The 21,907-nt window shown below is 42.3% G+C and overlaps 1 protein-coding gene across 15 annotated transcripts in view; it reads left to right on the plus strand.

The window, feature by feature from the left end:
• Window positions 1-21,907, plus strand: part of GPHN (gephyrin) — a 411,497-nt gene that overhangs the window by 320,418 nt on the left and 69,172 nt on the right. For 8 of the 15 annotated variants that reach the window (XM_089521676.1, XM_089521679.1, XM_089521682.1 and 5 more), the window contains one exon: window positions 11,366-11,407. The exons of the other annotated variants lie outside the window; for them this stretch is intronic. In XM_089521676.1, the coding sequence (XP_089377802.1) occupies window positions 11,366-11,407 (42 nt within the window). The remainder of the gene's footprint in view (window positions 1-11,365; window positions 11,408-21,907) is intronic. 15 annotated transcript variants of the gene reach the window in all.

A 21,907-nucleotide genomic window follows, 5' to 3' on the forward strand; every position in this document is an offset into this window, starting at 1 on the left:
ATAGTACAATTTTTAAAATTTGTCTTGTTAAGAGTTCTATATGTATATTGCAAGCCAACAAGGCAATTTAATGAAGATAAGTTCATCTGAAAAATAAGGTTAAAATAAAATACAAGTACACTTGTCCCTCCATATTCGCTAGGGTTAGGGGCACACGACCTCCGTGAATAAGGAAAAAACACAAATAACAACAACACCATGTTTATACCTGAGAGGACACCTCTCTAGGAATTTCTAGGTCCCCCAGTGCAACTCTGTGGTCATGTCCGACAGACACTGACCATAGAACTGCACTGGAGGAGCTACAAAGGCCTAGTAGAGTATTCTCTCTAGGAATCTCTAGGTCTTTCAGTGCAACTTTTAGTTAAAGTTGACCATAGGGTTGCACTGGAGGGCCTAGATATTCCTAGAGAGAACATATTAATCAAATCTGTGAATAATCAAATCCACAAATACGGAAGGGTGAGTGTATATGTAATATAGCTGTAAATAAACCATACAAAATGAATTTATGTTTATATTAGTATTTTTTTATTTTTTAATGTCCTATGTTTTTCTTGAATGTTCTGCATTTTGTGGTGCCTTGTCTTCCTTTGCAGTTGACATCTGGTCACCCTGTTTCTGTCCAGTTTTTGTGATTCCACCCTCCCACAGCAATCTCCTTGTACACCATTCCCCTGAGAGTCTTTTCAAGGGCACAACTGCAGCAGGGAGGGTAGAATAATTAACTTTCTTTTGTGCACTTCCTTCCACTCCATTATCTTAAGTTTCAAGCCAATTTATACTATACAGTATGATTTAAATGTAGAAACACAATTGTTGACTTAAGTAAATGGTGCCATTTCTTGTCAGAGTTTATGGTGCATATGTTTGTATTGAGGAATGTTAGATATATTACAAAGGCAGTGAGAAATGTCCTACACTGTATAACCTTATCTTTTTTTAAAAAAAAATGGAAACAAAGAAGATGAAAAGAGAACAGGTTGCTTTTTCAATTCATTTTTTGATGTTTATATGTAGCTCCATCGAAAGCTGGAGGAGCTCAGAGATCACCTAGAAGGAAATGTGAAAGGATTCTCTCTCCGAGTAAATGTACGATTTCACTCGGTGATTTATTTTTTTTAAAAAATTGCTGGCTGGTTACACCCAATATGATTGGTTTGTCCTCTCATCCCCATCTTTTTTCTCTTCGTTTCCTTTCTTCTCTTCTTTTTCTAGCTGAGGTTTCATCCCAACAGTCATGGCGGGGGGGGGGGGGGGGATGAATAGGGTTTAATTGAAAAGTGATATTGGCCTGTTACAGACTGCCAAAATAAAGCTGCTTCAGGTCTCTTTGGAGGTATGCTATTTAAATGATGCATGGGTCCTAAGAGTCCTGATGTCGCGCCAAAGCCACACTCCGTTCCTAAGCACTGGAGTGCAGCTTTGGTGCAGCTTCCGGATTCTTAGGATGCATGCATCATTTAAACAGCATACCTCCAAAGAGACCCGAAGCAGCTTTATTTTGGCAGTCTGTAACAGGCCATAATGTGTAATGTTTGACCAAATTTTAGGCCATGTATGTGTAAAGTTACCACTAGACCCACAAAATCCTTTCCAGAATCAACCTGTCACCTGAAATCACTTCCTAATTATAAAACAAATCCCCTTGTGGAGTAGTTTTAGTGAACAACCACAGGCAATACTAAATATCTTTGATCTAGATTCAAAACTTTGAACATCTAATTTTTGAGATTTAATTTTTTAAATTCTTAGAGCTGCACTAACATAAAAGATGTACAATATAGGAAAATATGTCACACATGAGAGCTAAACTATATAGTACAGATACAGACATATTTCTTTCCCCCTCTTTGTATGTTTGCTGAAAAGCAACTTTTATGCTTTCCCCCTTTAGAGGGAGTCCTGTTGTTTTGCATACTCAAGTACAGTCGCCCCTCTGTTCTTGCAGACCTGATATCCGTGGTCCTGAATATTCATGGAGGGATGCGACCCTGCAGCGCACCCCCTGCATGCGCTCGCAGGGACACACCCCATTCAAGCCTGTGGGGCTTCAATATCTGCAAGTCTCCATTTTTACGGGGGGGGGGGGGTGGAACGGATTCCCCACAAAACGGGGGGCTGACTGTATAGGCAAAATGGTTCAATCAAGCTCTCCTCCTCTGTTGTTATCTTCCCATCAAGTCAACTTCAACCTATGGAGAGCCTATGGATGGGAGATGGTCATCAACATCCATGACTCAGGTATTGCAAACTCAGAACTGTGGCTTCCTTCATTAAATCAGCTCACCTTAAAAGAAAAGTCAATGATGCAATGGCAAACTGTGCATCAAATACAGTGTGCCCTCCCCTTACATGGGGATCCGTTCCGGATCCCTCTGCGTAAGGAGAATTCTGTGTGTGCTAAAGCCCCATTGGAAGTAATGGGGCTTGCACCTGCGGCGCACAGCAGGCTGGTGATGCATGCGCACCATGGGCACACGCCCCATTAGTTCTTCTGCAGTGCACGATGGGCTCTTCCAGCGCAGCTTTCAGATTATGTGGCACCTAGTTAGTATTACATTTACAATGTGAGAAAAACACCATTTTCTTAAAAATGGCTAAGAATTTATTGTAGACTAACTGTGAGTAGGACGTTTATACAGTTGGCCCTTCTTATACACGTTTTTGTAATACACGGATTCAAGCATCTACGGTTTGAAAATCTTCAAAATGTATAAATTTCAAATATCAAACTTTGATTTTCCATTTTTTATAAGGGACACTATTTTGCTATGTCATTATATTTAATGTATATATTATATATTATATTTAATGGGACTTGAGCATCCACAGGTTTTGTTATCTACGAGGGATCTTGGAACCAAACCCCAGTGTATAACAATGGTCCACTGTATTATGTTAGATTTGGCACCTCCCCTTCCACTTTACAGTGATACTCACATGAACTTTTTCAGTTAATTGATCACAGTACCACAGATTTGATATAAAAGCAAGTAATAATGTCATGGAAAGAATGAGCTACTACATTCTGATCATTTGATATGTGGATTTTTATAATTCTCTTAATTCATAGCTTGTATGCATAAACTTAACTCCCAAAGATCAAAAGACAAAGATCCAGCTCTGGACTCCTATTTCTATCAACAAAAATCCAGTAGAAATGAAAGGGGACAATCACCCTGGTCTAGTACCCTCCAAAACCACTTCAACAGGCTGAGAAACTCTCTGAAGGTAGTTTTCAGGTAGGAGGAGGAGAGGGGAAGGTAAAAGAAGGAAATTCCATTATGCTGATGCACAGCACCTGCATCATTTTGAAATTATGCCAAGGGAACTGTACTGTTCTAGTTGGCCCAGAAGTCAAATGATATATGGAAATGGAAACAATTTGCTCTTTGAGTCTTTTAATCACCCAAAAAACATGATTTTGGTGTGTGTAATGTCATCCATATTTTTTATGAAAACAGAATGAACAAAGGGTGTCAGTTCAAGGAAAGGGAACAGTATGGAAGCAACCTCTGTGAGGGTTTTCCCCCGTTGACACAAATTCTGATGATCGGAAGGTTGGTAGTTCGAGGCCCAAGTGCTGCATGATGGGGTGAGCTCCTTTCACTAATCCCAGCTTCTGCCAACCTAGCAGTTTGAAAGTATGCAAATGCAAGTAGATAAATAGGTTCCACTTCGGTGGGAAGGTGACAGTGTTTGGTGCAGTCCTGCTGGCCACATGACCACGAGAGCAGTCCTCAGACAACACTGGCTCTCTTAGTAACAGAGATGAGCACTGCCCCCTACAGTCAGTTTCGACTAGTCATTTGTGTCAAGGGACTACCTTTACCTTTATGAAGGAAGGCTATTGCTTACTTTCACGTTTCAAAGTCCGTTTGGGTTTTTTTACTTATCATCATCATCATCACAAACAGGGAATGCGTATAGTGATCCTGAGTTCAGGCGGGTGTTGTTCTAACCCCAAATTTCCCCAGAATTGTTTGCAGACTTGTAAAAATTGTAATTTTAATACTATTCATACATTTGGGAGAGCTCAGATTTGAGATACTCAAATTGTTTTCTTGTTTGCAAGAAAATTTAAAATCACAAGTGACAACAATTTTATAGCAGTAGTGGAAGAACTGTTATGCTTCAGGTGTCCAGGTCTCCTCAGTTCTTGCTAGCATGGATAGTGTTGTACTCAGATATCTAGAGGGCCACAAACTCACTATCCCTGTTTTACTATGAATATGACTACATCTTTATTGAATAAGTCTCCAGACCATTTCAAATAAAAATAAATAAATAAAACACACACACACAGTGATAAAAAAGAAAAAAAAACATAGTTAAACTTACATTAAAAATAATCAAAATAAAATAATAAAATAAAAACTCTATAAAATTTGGAATATTTGAATGTGATTACACCCCTCTTGTAATTTGCACAACAGGGCATGTTGGGGTGGGGGAAGCAGCAGCAAAAAGGAGCATTCAGATTTTGGAACCTGCTTAAGCTTTGTGAGCTTCATCAGGACTTGGCCAGCAGGTTGGAGTTGCACTTCTGCTCCTGCTTTCTTTCTTCAAACAGGCCAAGAGAAGATGTAGCAGAAGAAACATTGTGGGGAGTGGAGGGTGGTTTGAAGCTGAAGAAGGTATGTGTCTGGGGAATGTGGGCGAGGTGTAATGGGGTTGATTCTTCAAAAAAAGTCCCTCACACGTCTCACCTCTCTCAGACTGAGCAATCTTCTTCATCAGGGGAAAAAGTGGAAAGCCAGCTGTGCCTGTCAACACCCAAGGAAAAGAGGATTGAGCCCCATTTCACTGGGGAGAAGCATCTCCCTTTGCACCCAGTCACCTTGGGAGCAGCAATCAAGCAGTGGGTCAAGTAGCAACCAAGAAGCCTCTCTCCACAGCTCAGCCAGCTGCTCAGTTGCTGACCCTAATGTGATGGGGTGCAAAGGGAGCAGCAGCTAAGCAGTTGGCCAAGCAACAATCAAGAAGCTTCTTGCCCATGCCATGCTGCAAGGCTGATATGGGTGAGAGAATTATCAGTGAGTGCTCAGCCAGTTGCTCTGTTGCTGCTCCCAAGGTGATTGGCTTTCCAGATTCTATTTTACGAGCTGCTCAGGCTCTGCTCCCTTTGTACGTGGTCACCCTGGAGCAACAACCAAGCAGCTGGCATTCCGTCTGCTTTAAGGCATAGGTGAGAGGGAGGAATAGACCTCGGCCATGGCCATATATGGGAGGAGGAGGAGGAGGAGGTGATAATCTGGGTGCAGCTGAGGGAGACACCATTGCCCAAGTATGTGCTGCACAAACAGTAGACCTAATATCTATAAATAGGCATTGGGGTGCTAGGGTTGTACAGCTAGCATGGCATAGTGGTTTGAGTGCTAGACTGTGACTCCTCCTTGCATATTCTCCCACTCTGAGGCATTGCCATTCACCAACAAACCAAGACAAAGATTAACATGAAAATCACTTCCTCTCAAACAAGTGTCACACAGTATATATACGACACACACCTCCATGCCACAATCCTATGAAGACCCAGCCACAGATGCAGGTGAAACATCAGGAATAAATTCTTCCAGAACATGGCCACATAGCCTGAAAAACCCACAAAAAACCTATAGATGCCATTTGTGAAACCCTTCGACTTCACGAGGGCCTAAACTGCTTATGCGAAACCTGACCCACAACTTGTGAACAATAATTCTGCCTGGTTTACTCTCTTCTGAGAATTGCTGGGCTAAGTGTAATGTAATGTAATTTTGGCCCTGTTTTCCCAGAACTATCAGTAATTAGAAGGTGATCTAATAATCTTCCATTATTCCGCACAAGATGTTTTCAGCTCCAGTATTCATGTGGAAGACTGGATGTCTTTGCCAGTTGCACAGCACTGTAGTGATGTGGTCTATATGGAACTTCACACACTATGATCTCATCTGAATGTTCTCTGAGAGCATACTACAGTGCACCCACGTATACGCTGCTTTCAGCTTATGCTGAAAGCTGCACGACAAACAGAAAATGGTGTATGCAAAGAGAGAAGAATTAACCAAAGAGGGGGAAAATCTGAATTGGTTGTAGTATGCACAGATAAAAGAAAGATTTAAAGAAGATATTAAGAATAAAGAAATAGAAGTAATAATCAACGAACTGGATGACCTATGGTGGAAAACAGACAAAAAAAATTTCTAAGCTATATAAAATACTACTAAAAAGAGAATTAGGAAAAGAAATAATAAAAGACAGTATGGTGCGATGGGCACAAGATATCTCAAAAACTTTGAACATCTAATTTTTGAGATTTTTGAGACGTGTAATAATGTATGATAATTGGCAAAAAGCGTGGAAAATGACAGATAAGTTTACAGCATCACAGGATCTAAAAGAAAACCAGATGAAAATAGCAAATAGATGGTATCTCACTCCCATAAAATTAAAGTATATATATAAAATAATAGATATGCAATGTTGGCAATGTAAAAAAAAAAAAAAGGTCACTATACCATATGTGGTGGTCATGTAGCAAGATTCAAAAATTTTGGGGGAAAATACATTCAACTATTCAAAAAAGATTTCAGATTGATTTTGAAATGCTACCAGAATTCTACTTGTTAAATATGACATTTGTATTTAAAAAATAAATAGAAAGCAAATACTGGAGATTGCATGTACAGCGCTGTGTAAATTTACAGCGCTTCATAAATAAAGGTTAATAATAATAATAATAATAATAATAATAATAATACTGTGACAGCAGCGAGACTGGTGATAGCTAAAAAATGGAAAAATAGTGATCTGCCAACGATTGAGGAGTGGGCACAAAAATTACAGGCGTTAAAAGAAATGGACAGACTTACAGCTTTGATAAATAATAAGGACAAAAATAGACTACAGGAAGAATGGCTCCCGATATTCAAATTTTGGGAAAGGACATTCAACATCAAGAAAGATCTCATGAGGTAAAACTCACAATAATTAAGGAAATATATCAACGAAAATGCTAACAAAACAGGATCATGGACAAAAAAGCTTTTGTAAAATGTACTAAGGAGTGGATAAAAATACTTAAATATGGGCTGCTGGTATATAATTATAGACAAATAGAAAGGTCATGACAAATCTGTTGATAACATGTAATATCTTTTTATTCTATTGGGAATATTAAAAGTATGGATAGGAAAAATTTACAGATGTAAAACATAAATGATTGGAGACATCTGTATGAGCAAAGCAACTTGCATATATTGTAAATGATATTGAAAATAAAAAAAATCTGGGGGGAAAAAGAAAACGGTATATGCACCTGTGGCATGCATACCGCACACTGTCGTATGCACAAGCCCCATTATTTTCAATGGGGCTCAAGCATACGCAGAATTTGCCTTACACGGGGGGGATCTGGAACGGATCCCCTGCATAAGGCAAGGGCACACTATCTAATATTATCTATAACAGTGTGTGTATGCTACATCATTGTTCATAATTACTCACGTATAAATCGATCTCATGTATAAATTGAGAGAAGGTTTAGAGGCCAAAATTATGGATTTTGATTTGACATGGATAAGTTGAGGATGAAACGTTGAGGCATATAACAAAAGATGTAAAAGAGAAGCAAAGGAAAATGATACCAAATAACTTACAGTGGGCCTTGAGTATCTGTGGGGGGTTTGGTTCTAGGACCCTGCTTGGATACCCAAAAACATGGATGATCAAGTCCCTGTTAATAAAATGGCATAGGGCAGTAGCAGAGGCAATGGCAAGTCCCTACCAATAGGCCACATTCTTCAGGCGGGGGGGGGGGGGGGGGGCTGCAGTTGGGATGGCCTGATGAGTACCTGCTCCTATCCTCTCAAGTAATTTTTCTCTTTTTTAGATATTGGGAAGGTAAAAAGAAAAGAGAGTTAACGTCAACCAACCGCCCCAACAAAGCTGTGCATTGCCTATGATGGAGGCAGCCCAGATTCCCTGTAGGAGCAGTGGAGGGATGAATGTGTTTCCCTTCAGGCCCTTTCAAGCGCTGAGATTTTTCTGTTTATTATGTTGGGCAAACTAGATTTTACTACTACTCTCTTTTTACACTCCCCACACCCCAAAAGAGAAAGACTCCCCATGAGGAGGGGAGCAGGTATTCACCACACTAGATGCAAAAAGAGACAGAGATGGTTATGCCTCAGCCACCTCCACTTTGAATCCACAGTTGGTTGAATCAGTAGATCCTGAGACCATAAATACAACAGGCCTATTGTACTTAAAGTTGATCCAGGTTTGGGGGATCAGTTGTTTGACTAAAATTGCTCAACTTATACACAAGTATATACCCTAAATATATTGTGTGCTAGGGCACACAGTCAACTAAAAATTGTGGTGGTGACCAGACAGCCTGCTCCCAAAGTGGACCTCTGCTACGGTTTCAAATAAGACGTTGGCAGGAACGGATTAAATTTGCTCCTTTTGCAGGGTCAGCCAACAAAAAAAGACTAACAAGGAAAGTCAGGCACTTAATAATACTACAAAAACTTCTTTAAACCATGAATAGCATGTGTTTATTACAATCATACAATTTTAGGCATCCAGTAGAATAATGAACTATATAAATCATCTAGAAAATAATCATACAGTAAAAATTTTGTAAAGTAGCCATAACGTGAGGTACTTATTTCTGATTATTTCTTTGATAATTTGAGTTTTAGAGATGAGATACCTCACATTATTCTCTACTGGATGCCTAAAATTGTGTTATTGTGGTAAATACATGCTATTCATAGTTTAAAGAAGTTTTTGTAGTATTATTAAGTACCTGACTTTCCTGGTTAGTCTTCATTTGATGGTGGTCACCCATCTAAGTGCTAACTAGGGTTGACTCTACTTAGCTTCCAAGATCAGATGGGATCTGGTGGCTTTAGGGTAATTGGGGCCAATACTTTGTTGTTGTGTGCCTTCACATATGGCAACCCTAAGGTGAACCTATCACAGTGTTTTCTTGGCAAGATTTATTGAGAAGGAGTTTTGCTTTGCCTTCCTCTCAGGCTAACAGAGTGTAACTTGCCCAGGGTCACCAAATAGGTTTCCATTGCTGAGCAGCAATTAATATCCTGGTCTCCAGAATCCTAGTCTAACACCCACACCACTTCACTGCACTGACTCTAGCCCAATAGTATTTCCATTTTAATATTGAATAACTTGCAGTTTCAGAACAAGAATACTAACTAACTGTAATCAGTGGCTGCAGATTGGTAGAGGTCCCTCCTAACGGTGTAAAGAAAGCTTTTGAGGAGGGTGGTGGGGTTCTGTGGACAATCTCTATGAGCCAAATTAGGTTTATGGGCTGGGATTTCCTCTCCCATAATTTGTATAGTTTTCAGAAAGGGTTTCCCCCCCCCTCCCCCCCATTCACACACACCAAACAAGCTGAATACATTAGCAGGACTGGTTTTATATAAATGTTTAAAAACGTGAGAATGAATTCATCTGACGGTCAGATGAATTCCTGAGCTACCCCTAAGACCATCATTAATAGAGTGGAATAGTTAGCAACATCTTCTGCACCTCCTCCTCTTTGTGAACTGACATCAGTATGACACCATGTTGCCAAGTCCCAGTCTAGCAAGTAATTTAATTTGCCTTTATCGCTAAGTTACACTGATTAGCATTTCCTTTTACCTGTTAAAATGTGTTCCCACCAATTTATTTAATTAATAAGACAAAAGCTTTAGCTGGTCCTAGACAATACACTATGTCTTAATATTACAGTTTAATTGAATTAATGTGTATACGTAGAATCTTAACCTAACTGACACAACATTCCATCTGTGTAGACGCTGCAAACAGAGCTGTGCCTCTCCCACTACAATATGTTAACTGGTGAAATAGGACCTATGCACATAGAGGGAGACAAATATAGTTCCAGTTGCTATTATCTTTCATCTCTTCTCTTTTTGTGGAGTAACAATTACATAGGCTTGAGTGCACAAGGTACAATACTTGCATAGTTCCTGTTCCAGGAACAGCCCAATGATAGATTGCTGGTAATATTCCAGTAAAACTTGATTGATGAAATTATTGAAAAACATACGATGGAGAGGTGAATTTTATTCTGTATTGAGCATTTATTATGTTCTTAAGGAAGTGTGCAGAAAATGTATTTGGGGGGCCATGGTGATTCCAGCTTTTAAGGGAGGGGAGCTATCAAAGAATGGTGTTCATATATTAACCTCATACACATTAGATGGCAGCAGAACTGGAGCAGGCATGAGGCAACTCTAGTGAATAGGACAGACAAGCTGAAATCTTTGCCTTCCTTCTTTGAGAGATGTATCATAAAGTTCCTGCTGGACTCCCTGTAGCTAAACACAGAAGGGCAGTGTCATCCTCTGGGACCTCCAGAGGACTCCAGGACATAGCTGGATGCTTCTCTGGCCTCCACATTCCACTCTTCACCAGCCACTAAATGGCCATGCCAGGGAAACCCACACAAGGAACATGCATCCTACAGTGATGGGATCATTGCAAGAGGGATATAGTAAATTTCTGCCTCTACACCAACCATAAAAGTCACAGAAGTGTAAATTGGATGCCAGCTACAATCTTGGTTTCTTACTGTGTCCAGGTTGTAAATTCTTGGGGCGTTCTATGAATGGAGAAATAAGTTTTTTGATTTTTTTTTTCTTTTTTTACTTACTTGGAGTAGTATATGAAAAGTTTAAGCATGTGATCTTAAGCATACTTAACAAGCAATGGATTCCATTGAACAGGATTTACTTTTGCATAACACACTTATGATCAAACTGTAAAGTTTAGTTCATAGTAGAATGGGTATAGATTTTTATTAATTGCAAAATTACAGTTATATTCCCATGTTGGAATTATGAATCTTCAGGGTGAGAGCATAACTGAGAGCAACTTTTATAAAAACCATGGATTTCTGAGCAGATCAAAATAATAACTCACCCTGAAAGGATGCTTTTTATGAGAAAATAAAGCTCAATATCATTTCACACTTCTTATTTTTTAGAGCCCAAAATAATCTATGGAGCAAGAACAACATTGAGTTTAAACATCTATATTTTGCCTTCTAAAAAGTTCGTATTCATCTAGTCTCTTGAAGACTTAAAACTCCATCATCATTCAGAAGTATTTGTTTATATGTAGCCATAGTCTTAACATGCTTATATGTAAATTTCCACCTTATATGGCCTAATCTAGAAAATATTTGCATATGAAACAATTTGGTTTTTAAAATGAAATGAATCTCCCCCTGCTATGTCTCAGTGCTGGAACCACCTAAACAGAAAACCTTCTAAGACCCTTACTGTTCCACCATTTCTTTTTTAACAGTGTTTTCTTTTCCTCGCTGCACAACCAGGCTCGGCTCCCTTCGTGCTCATCCACCTATAGTGTTTCTGAGGTATACTTTGCACGTGTTTTGTCACAGTCAAAATTCTCACTCATCACCCTTTTATTTATTTTATTTTATTTGGTCTTGCACCATGCAGAAAATGAGGAAAAATCAGTTTGTGGGATTGACTGCATGTTCACCATTTAATAATGTCCAGCATGGTTTAGCAGCACAATAGCAGTTTGAAACCACCTGGTGTAAATACCAGCCAACCACTTACTCCTTACCACCAGAACTTTATTCCAAGATGCCTTTAACAATTTATTTGCAATCAGGTTATGTAAGTACAAAGAAATGAGTACAAAGAAACATAAAGTGTACTACAGTTTTAAAGCACTATTTTACTCAGAGGTTCACATTACCTCTGGTGATAGGAAAGCCATTCAGAAACTGATAGTGCATAAAGGTTAATAACTGTATTTTCATGTACGAATTGCTTTCTGGATATATATCTTTGAAGTTAAATATTTTATTCACAGCAATGTAACCATTTCCCCCTTGGAGATCTGAAGAATAGTGGCAGACACATTTACTGCTTTATTCAATATAATAATGTTCCTTCTCCAAAATTGGAAGGGATTTGGAAAAAAAAAACCCAAGGTCAGGTTGTTGCTGTTGTTGTTGTTGTTGTGTGCCTTCAAGTCATTTCTGACTTGTGGTAACCCTATAACGTTTTTTTGTTTATTTATTTTTGGTTTTTTGTTTTGGTTTTTGGCAAGATTTGTTCAGAAGGGAGTTGCCTTTGCCTTCCTCTGAAGTTGAGGGAATGTGACTTGCCCAAGCTGACCCAGTGGGTTTGCATGACTTAGCAGGGATTTGATACCTAGTCCAGCTCTCAAACTACTGCACCCTGCTGGATCTCTTTGTAAAGCAAAAAAATTACAATCAGTGGTTTAATCCAGCTCTGCATCAGATATTGGACCTAAGGCATTTTTTCAGTCCTTTTTAAAAGGGACACATAGATACTAAGCATTCAGTCTTCTTCCCTAAAGGTTTCTCAGGGATATCTGCTAGGTTAGATATCACCAATAAGCCTTTAGGGAACAAAATTGAAGACTTAGTACAGTCGGCCCTTTTTATCTGCGGACTTGCCACCTGCGAATTTGAGCTTCTGCGGATGGCAAGTCCTGGTGTTTTAAATGGGTGTACGTGAACTACATTTCCCAGAGTTCCATAGCATAGAGCAGGAGCCACTTCAGCCACCCTTCTTTCCCGCCTCAGGGCAGCCTTTCTCTTCTCTTCCCTCGGTTTGCTCTGACGAGGAAGAGGAGAAAGAGCAGTGACAAGACCAGGAGGGAGCAGAACCGCCTTGACTTCAGCAGCCAGAGTGGGTGCTCCCTTATGGCTGGCTGAGGGGAGAAGAGCTGGACCAGGAGGAGATTATAGGGCACAGCTGTCGCCTGGAGCTGGAAGATGTCTGGGGGACTCGCAAGCGAGTCAGGAAACTATCTCGAGGGTCCCCCATGCACTTCAGTGGGTCTTGAAGCAAACAGAGGGATAGGTGGCCCCCTCAGCAGGGATACCTAGCAATAGCAGCAACATGCCACCCTCTCCACCTTCACCTCCTCTGCCTCATCCTTAACCGTGGCTCTCCTCCTGCCTGCTCGCCATGCCCCCCTGGTCCAAGCTCCCATCCAGCCTGTAAATCTGCCCCAGGGGATGCCTGTCCACCTCCACTACTGGGGTAGAACTTGAGAGGGGAGAGGGAGTTGTTATGTGCCTTCAGGTTGTTTCTGACTTATGGCAACCCTAAGGGGAACCTATCAAGATCAAACAGCCATGGGAAAGAATGGGATTCGAGGCCCTGCTTTTTATGTTATCTGTAGGTGTGGGGTCCAGAACAGATCCCCCACGGATAAGAAGGGATGAGTGTATCTATCTGTCCCTTTAAGAAAGGACTGATAAATGAAGTGTAAAATCTTTTCTATGCAGAATTGGAGGAAGAAATGGATAATGCATCTTTTGCTCTTGAAACACATCAGAACATAATAGTTATCACACTCATGGTCTCTCACCACCCACCCTGATACAAAAACTTTCTGTGTGCAGCTTTAGAACAAGAGCAAGAAAACAAGAACAATCAAAACTCCCAGTTGTGTTCAGGGCTCTCTTTCTACTGATGCCAGATGTGCTGGTTTTATGTGACGCAAAGTATAATGCATCTGGCCACATCCCAATAAATATCTCAGTTTTTCACCAATCTGTTCAGTGGCTGTACCCAAGTTTGCTTATTTTATAAAAACTGACTTCATGCACAAGGAGTAGAAAGTAAACAAGTAGGCTACTGGATAATTGTACTAGAAATGAGCATATGTATTACAGTGCAACCAGCAGTGTTAGTAGCCCTAGCTGGTGTCTAGCATGGAGACAGCAGACTCATTTGAATATCCCTGAATATTCCATGAAGCTAGGAGAGTCTGGTATATATAGAAATGGCTGGATCATGCTAGTTATTGTTATAAACATGTGCTAAGTGTTTGTAATAGATACATAGATATCAATAGGAGAAAATAGCCTGTGATTTAGAACATGATTGAAATGGGGACAAAATCTGTCCCTCAGTTCAAACACTACTAACTGTAATGTTTGTGGCAGTAGCCACATTTTGTTCCCATCACAAGAGACATGGTATTAATAGTAATTTTGGCCCCTGAAGCTAAAGCAGCATTCAGTGCTTGGCAAATTATGCTAAGCATCAGTAGTTGCTTAATGCTAAAAACAAGTGTGATATTGCCCCAGCAAAAATGCACCAGGGACACCAAGGCATCTCACTGAATGTCCAGCAAACAAACTGCTGCAGTGCTGTGCATGAGGAAAGTACCAGCATGTCTGTCCTGTTCTAATACTGAAATGTGCAGCCAGGTCCCAGCACTGATATGAGAGGGCCAGTTATTCCTGCACACAAAACAGTAAAACTTGCCTAAATACCATATTGTAGTATCATATTATCCAATCAGCTAAGAGGCCTACAGCAAGTAATTTTACTAATGATTTCCTGAACACTGATAATATTTGTGGATTTCTTTATCTGAAGATTGCATGCAGTAGTCACAGTATTCAGTACATGCAGTATTCAGGGAAGCTATTCATGTCATTATTTATAAATTATAATCCTCCATAAGGGAGTGTGAAAACTTTCTCGCAGATAAGATTTTAACATTCTTCTTTGTGGTCTGTGACTCACACAAATGGGTTATACTGCACCTGCACAGTGCCTCTTTTGGAACATTTTATAGCATTCTAAAGAGCTTTGGCAGTAGACCCACCCATCTTCAGCAACCCCATATAAGGGAGTTCCCATCAAAACCTGCCAATTACTTTTTGTCTGCTGCTGGAGCCACCTTATCAAGAACAGTGGAAGATGTCATCTGAAGATTGACCAGCAGTGTAGGCTCTCTGGCCACGCTGGCTTTTTAAGAAGTGTATTGAATGCGACACTGAGATTCTGGGCCAAGATGGGCATTTGAGATTCCTTCAGTATTTGGGCAAGTCCCATATCGTTGCCTCATGTGTACACTGAGCAGCGTTCACAGGCCAGATACAACAGAGAGCATTACCTTATGTTCTTATGTAGAAGCAGGCCTTGAAATCACAAGAGTCTGAATGTCTCAAATGGCCTTTGACATCAAGAGTCAAAGTAGGTACTCGACACTGAACCTTGGCTTCAAAGAAGTCAGCATTGAGTGTGCAAAAGGTGGACAGTTACAAGAGATGTTGGTTCATCTAAACAAAAGACCTCAAGTACTATGGTTGAGACCTTATCTGTTCCAGCCAAGAAGGCCAGGGACAGTGCCAGAAACAAGTCTTCACATCTTCCATCAACCCTGGGCAGGTTTTTCGAGGTTGAGGTGCAGACTGGCCTAAAACTCAAACAAAAGAAGATATCGAAGGAGCATTCTTCATCTCAATCTTCTTCTTCGCATTTAGCTGTCAAAGCTACAGTTGTAGCTGGACCGTCGACTCAGCTGCATGGAGTTGCTTCAGAGATGGTTTTTCATGAGGCCGTGATGTTTCACTTGCTAGCTGCTCCGAACAGCTATTAGTTCTTCTACTGGTGACAGCCATTCCAGGCATTATACTTGCCACTGTAGGCACAAGGCTTCCTCGATACAACATTCAAGATGCGGGAAGTGCCATTTGGACAGTACACAATCAGCTGTTCTCACCTCCATTCAACAAGGTCAGGTGCCCGAAATTATGCTAAAAAAATGCATTTCAGGGTCAGCCTGCCTCTCGACCAGCTCAAGCCCAGGATACCACCTCTTCTTCTATGAAGAAAAAGTCTATTAGTTCTACCTCCACAGTTGTCATTGCTCGCCAGATCATTGGTCTTTCCACAACATCCTAGACTTCGGGATATGGATGTGACTTGGATTTGGTGGTTGTGTTCACTAGAAAGTCAGCCACAATGGACCCTTCTTCCCCAGTTGATGACCTCAAGACATTTGTTGATCAGATGCTCCGTCTGGCCAACTCCAATTGAGAATCTGGTTTTCCAGCAAATCCAATCACAAGCAACTACTTCTGCAGCAGTTCTGATGCTTCCATACCTCATGCAAGTCCTCAGGAAATCTTGGTTGACACCATCATCAGTAAGTTGGAGACTCTTTACAAAATAGATTATTCACCCATTCCTCTTCAGGGGCAGCATCCAAAACCTAATTTCATCATTATCGATGCTGCCCAATCCAGAATTTCACACCATCTGCATTCTCCTCCTGAAAACCAGGAGGATAAGGGGGTTGATGCTATGAGGAGTAAGTTCAGCTGCCCTCATCTTCAAGATCCCTTCTTGGCAAGCATGGGGGCCTACAACCAACTCCTTTGGGAGAAAATGACTCCATTCCTAAATAAACTCAGAGTATCATAGAGTGGCTTTTTTCTGCAATCTGAGGTATACAAACTATCAGATCATCAGATCATGGCTACTCAACACATCGCTGACAGTAGTGGTGCCTCTCTATCGCCATGCCTGGCTTTGATCATGATGCCTTTCTGACCAGGCTTGCACAATCATAGAAGATCTTCTATTCAATGATGCTGGCCAGTTTAATTTTAAGACTGACTCTCAGCTGGAGCAGACCTATAATATGCGTTCCACCATGATGAAGTTTGGCTTCAGTCCTCTTGTACAGTATTCCTTAGGTTTTGGTCCAAGGGCCTCATGTATGGGCAATACTCAAAATGGTCTTACAGTCTGTTAAGATCATGGTTTTGACATAGTTACCAACTGGCAGTCTTGATGGCTCAAATGTCCTCTGCTTCAGGCCAGAAGTTCAAGTCTGGTCAGATGACGAAAAAGGTCATTGAAGCCCCCAAGCACTGACTTTCACTTTCTGTTGGACGACACCTTGGTGGCAGTATCCATGCTGCTCTCTATTCTGAAAGACCTGAAGTCTTTGTCCACCTGGCCACCTGCCTCCATTTCCCAAAGCACTCTTCATCCTGAAGATCTTGGATTAGTTATCCATTATTCCATCATTGCCTACTCCTCCATTCCACAATTGGCTTTGAAAATTCCACCATACGTAAAACTCCATCACCTTTCATTCGTGGGTACTCCACCTCGTAAGGAAAGGCTACACCATCAAATTTGGATTTTATCCTCCAACAATTCTCTTCCGATCTACACTGTTCTACTCCAAAAAGTAGAAACCCTCTTAAAAAATTGAGTAATCAAGCCTGTTCCTCAATCCAGAGTATGTTCAGAGTTTTTATGCTGGTACAGTACTTCATCATCACCAAGAAAGATGGTGGTCTGTGATGGATTCTGGACTTGAGAGTAGTGAACTTGTATGGTCGCCCACAACACTTCAGGGTGGTGACTTTATCTTCCATACTTGCATTGATGCAAGAGTGTGATTGGTTTGCCACTCTGGACCTAAAAGATGCTGGACTATCTACATGATCTAATTGTAAGAGATCTATGTTTCTTAACAGAAAGGATCCTACACATCAGTGCTCTGAAACTACTGCATCCATGGTCGCCAAGACAGATGTGGTTCACGTATCTGTTTCATCTGTCCCAAGGAGAGTATGTTTGGCTGCCACACAGAGTGCATCTCTGTTGATGCAAACGTGAGCGCGCAGAGTAAACTTGGAAGCCTTGTGTGAAGATAATCAACCGGCAAGCTGTTGGAGCATGCCAGGAAAACAGCTGTCAGATAAAAGGCACACCAAAGCCTGGCTTATCTCCAAAGAGGCACTTTGTTTATTTGTTGCGAAGACACACACGAAAACAATTACCAACACCATCCACCAACTACAAACCCCAAACTGTACAAACGGACATCTGGGCTTATATACAGCACGCCCGCGTCATATGCGGGCACACCTTACGCGGCTTGAGCATATGCGCTCAAGCCACGGGGCGCACGCAGGGCAGAAGGGGTGGCGCGTCCCATTCAATTGAATGGGCGGCGCACCCATTGCACCACGTGCGCCGCCGCGCCGCCGCACCGCCATGCATGAGCCCCATTGTTTACAATGGGGCTTGAGCATAGGCGGAATTCGCCTTATGCGGAGGGATCCGGAACGGATCCCCGCGTAAGGCAAGGACCCACTGTACACATTTTCCATGTGGCCACCCTGTCCTGCCTCTTCCTTACAAGTTCCTGTGCATCTTGGAATACTTTCCCCCTTGCAAAGATGACACAGTATATTTACACATTGCTGCGTGCGCTCTATGGCACACACTATGACCTTGGACATCACCTGCTGGTTTGAGTTCCAGCTGCAGCCAATTCCAGGCTTCTGCAAAGTGAATAACCATTTCCAAAATGTTACATCTGAACATTTTCATACACTCTGTACTTTAACAATCTCCTCACCATGTACAACAGCCAGATCAGACACCCCCATTTCAACAGTCTTCATGTGGAGGATCGTACCTTAGATGCTCTACCTGTTGCAGTGTGGGAGATTATAGAGGCTACTCATTGACCTTGGACCAGGTAGCTCTATGACTACAAGTGGAAGAAATTTGCTGACTTCTTACTTCCATGGTCAATCAATGTGGCTGATGTGTTAGACTTTCTATTTTCTTTGCCAAATCACAGTCACTCTTTGTCCTCTATTTGTTGTTACTTCGCTGCCATTTCAGCATGTTTTCAGTTTTTTGGTAAGCCTTCTTGCTTCACACATCCTTTGGTTAAGAAGCATTTGAAAAGATACAGGAACTATCATCCCCTGATGTCAGGTCCAACACCCAAGTGGGCTTGGGATTTGGTGTTTGGCCAGCTCTGTGCGAAACCCTTTCAGCCAACAGCAACTTGTAATCTGTGGTTGGAAAAGCTGTACTTCATTCATTCCTTACATGAGTGCATTGTTGAAAGTTACTTCTGTCAACAACTGCTGGGCCCATAACCATTGTCAGAGTATAGCAGAGTAGCTGACAATTTTAAAAACGTGTTTACAGCCCTCAGCGAAGATAACAGCAGAAGGATGTCTTCCAGAAATGATGGAATGCGGGTCACCGGGAACTGTCCAGCTTTCACTGTCAAGCTTCTGCTGATTAATGACCAGACAAGCCAAGCTCCCGAAAGTGCTTATCTATTTACAAAGTGCAAACCAAATAACCAACACGACTTTTACTACACAGAACTCACAATCCACTCCTCTCTCAGAAACCCACAACAATTACCGGAAGTCCCTGAGTTTATATAGACACAATGCCATGTGGTCCTACAAACTCAGCCTCTTCCTGTCCCACACAGAAAACTGTCCCCTTGTCTAAACAGACACATGTTCATCTTCAGGCTTCCTGCACACAGGCAGTCGAATGACCTTGTTGCTATGATCAACAGCTGTAACTCATCAGCTTCGTCCTCCGGGTGCTGATTGCTCGTGGTCACCACACATCTAAACATTTCGTGTTAGTTGGCTTTTAACCCTTAACAATTTCTGTACCATATTGTTGAATGCCTTTGAATTTATTTCGATACTGAGTGTTTATGCTTGTTGACTATATACAGTTGGCCATCCATATTCACGGCCTTGAAACTTGCAGTTTTGATTATTCATGAGTCTCAAGGCCACTTCCCCAGCATTCCTCCTCCCCCTCCCTCCTGGGCTTTTCTCGTCAGGAGAAAAGGCCCAGGAGCCAACTCCGTTTCTTTCCTGGCCAGCCAAGTAGCAGCCCCCCCCGGGACCCTTTGCCTGCCCTATCACTCCCTGGGCTGCCTGAGGGGCAGTTGAGCAGGCAAACAGAGGAGCCAGCTAGAGAGACAGGAGGGCGCGGGGATGAGAAAAAGGTGCGTGCCTGCCTCCCTTCATCACCCCGCCCTCCTGAAGCTCTGGGAAGAGACCTGAGGGCAGGGGATTTGGAGAAGCTGGCGTGTGCCTCTTTCTCCTCATCCCCTGCCTGCCTGTCCCTCTAGCCACCTCTGGGAAGGGACAGGAGGGCAGGGCGATGAAGGGAGGCAGGCGTGCGTCTATGCCTCTTTCCCCCTGCCCTCCTGTCTCTAACTGGCTTCCCAGAGCCAGTTAAAGGCAGGGGTGGGGAAAGAGCCAAGGGAGCTCCCTGTGGCCCTTCCCATACCTCTGACAGCCAAGCACAGGTCTGCCTCTCTTTGTTACCCCATCCTCCTGCCCCTTCATCCAGCACTTTGCCTGCCCCATAGCTCCCTGGGCTGTCTGGGGAGGAGATTGAGCAGGCAAAGGGAGGAGGAGGATCTTTCCCAGATGGATTGCTGCCTGGGCTGCTCAAGCAGCGATCCAGCTGGGAAGGAGTCCGGGGGTATAATGGATCCTCTTCCTCCCTTTGCTTGCTCAATTGCCCCCGAGACAGGCCAGGGAGTGATGGGCAGGCAAAGGGAGGAGGGGGATCCATTAAACCTCCCCCCAGGACTTCTTCCCAGCCAGATCACTGCCTGAGCAGCCCAGGCAGCGGTCCACCTGAGAAAGGTCCTCCTCCTCCCTTTGCCTGCTCAATCGCCCCCTGGTGGATGGAGCCGGCGTGTGCACAGCCCTTTCCCCTTCCCCTGTATCTGGGATAGCTGTCCCAGGCACAGCAGAAGGGAAACAGGAAGTGCACACGCACCGGCTCCAACCTTCGGCTCCACCCACCTTCCCCTGTGCCTGGGATAGCTCTCCAAGGCATATGGGAAGGGGACTGGCAGCACACACGCTGGCTCCACCCACCTTCAGTTCCTGGGATAGCTGACTGAAGCTGTCCCAGACATCAGAGGAGGAGGTGGGCGGGGCTTATGTTATTTGCAAATTTTCCATATTCGCGGGGGTCTTGTTCCCCCAACCCCCACGAATATGGAGGGACGAGTGTATATGTTTTTTCAGTAAAGTTTGGTTGTTTGCACCAACACTCCCACCTACTATTTCTCATAGTTTGTTAGAATCCCATCTGTGTAAGTCACAGAGACCACAAAGAAGAAGAACAGGTTGCATACTTGTAACTGTAATTCTTCAAGTGGTCATCTGTGAACTCACAGAACCCCACCCATCCTTCCCTCATTGTGTCTGCCTGGTTCACCTAGATAGCTGCATCAGTTCACATGGATGGCTGCATCCTATGGAACCAGCAAGTTTCACCGGGAAGCTCCTTGCCAAAGATGGGGCTACCATCAGAACTCTTCAGGATGTTATAAAATGTTCTGAAAGAGGTACTGCACAGGCGCAGAATAACGCATTTATATGAGTTCACAGATAACCACGCAAAGAACTGTAGTTACAGGTATGCAACCTGTCCTTTTTTCTCTGTTGCAGAATTTTGAGCCTTACTTTGCTTGCATGGGAAATTATGTGATCGTCCAGTGATTACTGCAGTTCCCATTATCTCATTTCTTGGGGACTGGAATGTATATTGAGCATTACTGGTATTCAACCTGTCCTTTTTCTCCCTTTTGTACACACAGCATCAAACTTTCTTTGTTTTCTTCTTTAATGAAGCCAGAGGTTTATAATCAACTATTATCATCCCAGCCAGTTCAAAATTAGAAGCCATACTTGCTTAGTTGACTGTGTGGGAAGAATTCATTGTGAGGACTAATAGGGCCATCCAGGATTTCTTGCAAAGTTTGTGCTTCCTCAATTCTAAGAGATCATGTCCATCCTACACAGACAGTTCCCATTCTTCATCTAGGGTAATTTCAAATGGTGAAGAAGGACTGAGGGATGGGGAGAGGAGAGCTTCCTGTTTCTGTTTGCAGCATTTAAAGGAGGAGATTCACTTCTTCCCAAGTCCACTGATGGACTGCTTCTATCAGTGCATGTACAGTTAGCTCTTCATATCCACAGATTTTTTATCCATGGATCCAGCCATCCAAAGCTTGAAAATATTCAATACACACACACACACACACACACACACACAGTTGGCCCTTCTTATACACAGATTTTTTATACACGGATTCAAGTATCCATGGTTTGAAAATGTTCCAAAAAAGTATAAATTTCAAATAGCAAACCTGGATTTTCTATTATTATAAGGGTCACCATTTTGCTATGTCATTATATTTATTGGGACTTGAGCATACACGGATTTTGTTATACACG

Source organism: Sceloporus occidentalis, unplaced genomic scaffold (assembly GCF_023333645.1).
Source record: "Sceloporus occidentalis isolate IW3139 unplaced genomic scaffold, rSceOcc1.0.p SCAF_4, whole genome shotgun sequence".
Classification (NCBI taxonomy): Eukaryota; Metazoa; Chordata; class Lepidosauria; order Squamata; family Phrynosomatidae; genus Sceloporus; species Sceloporus occidentalis.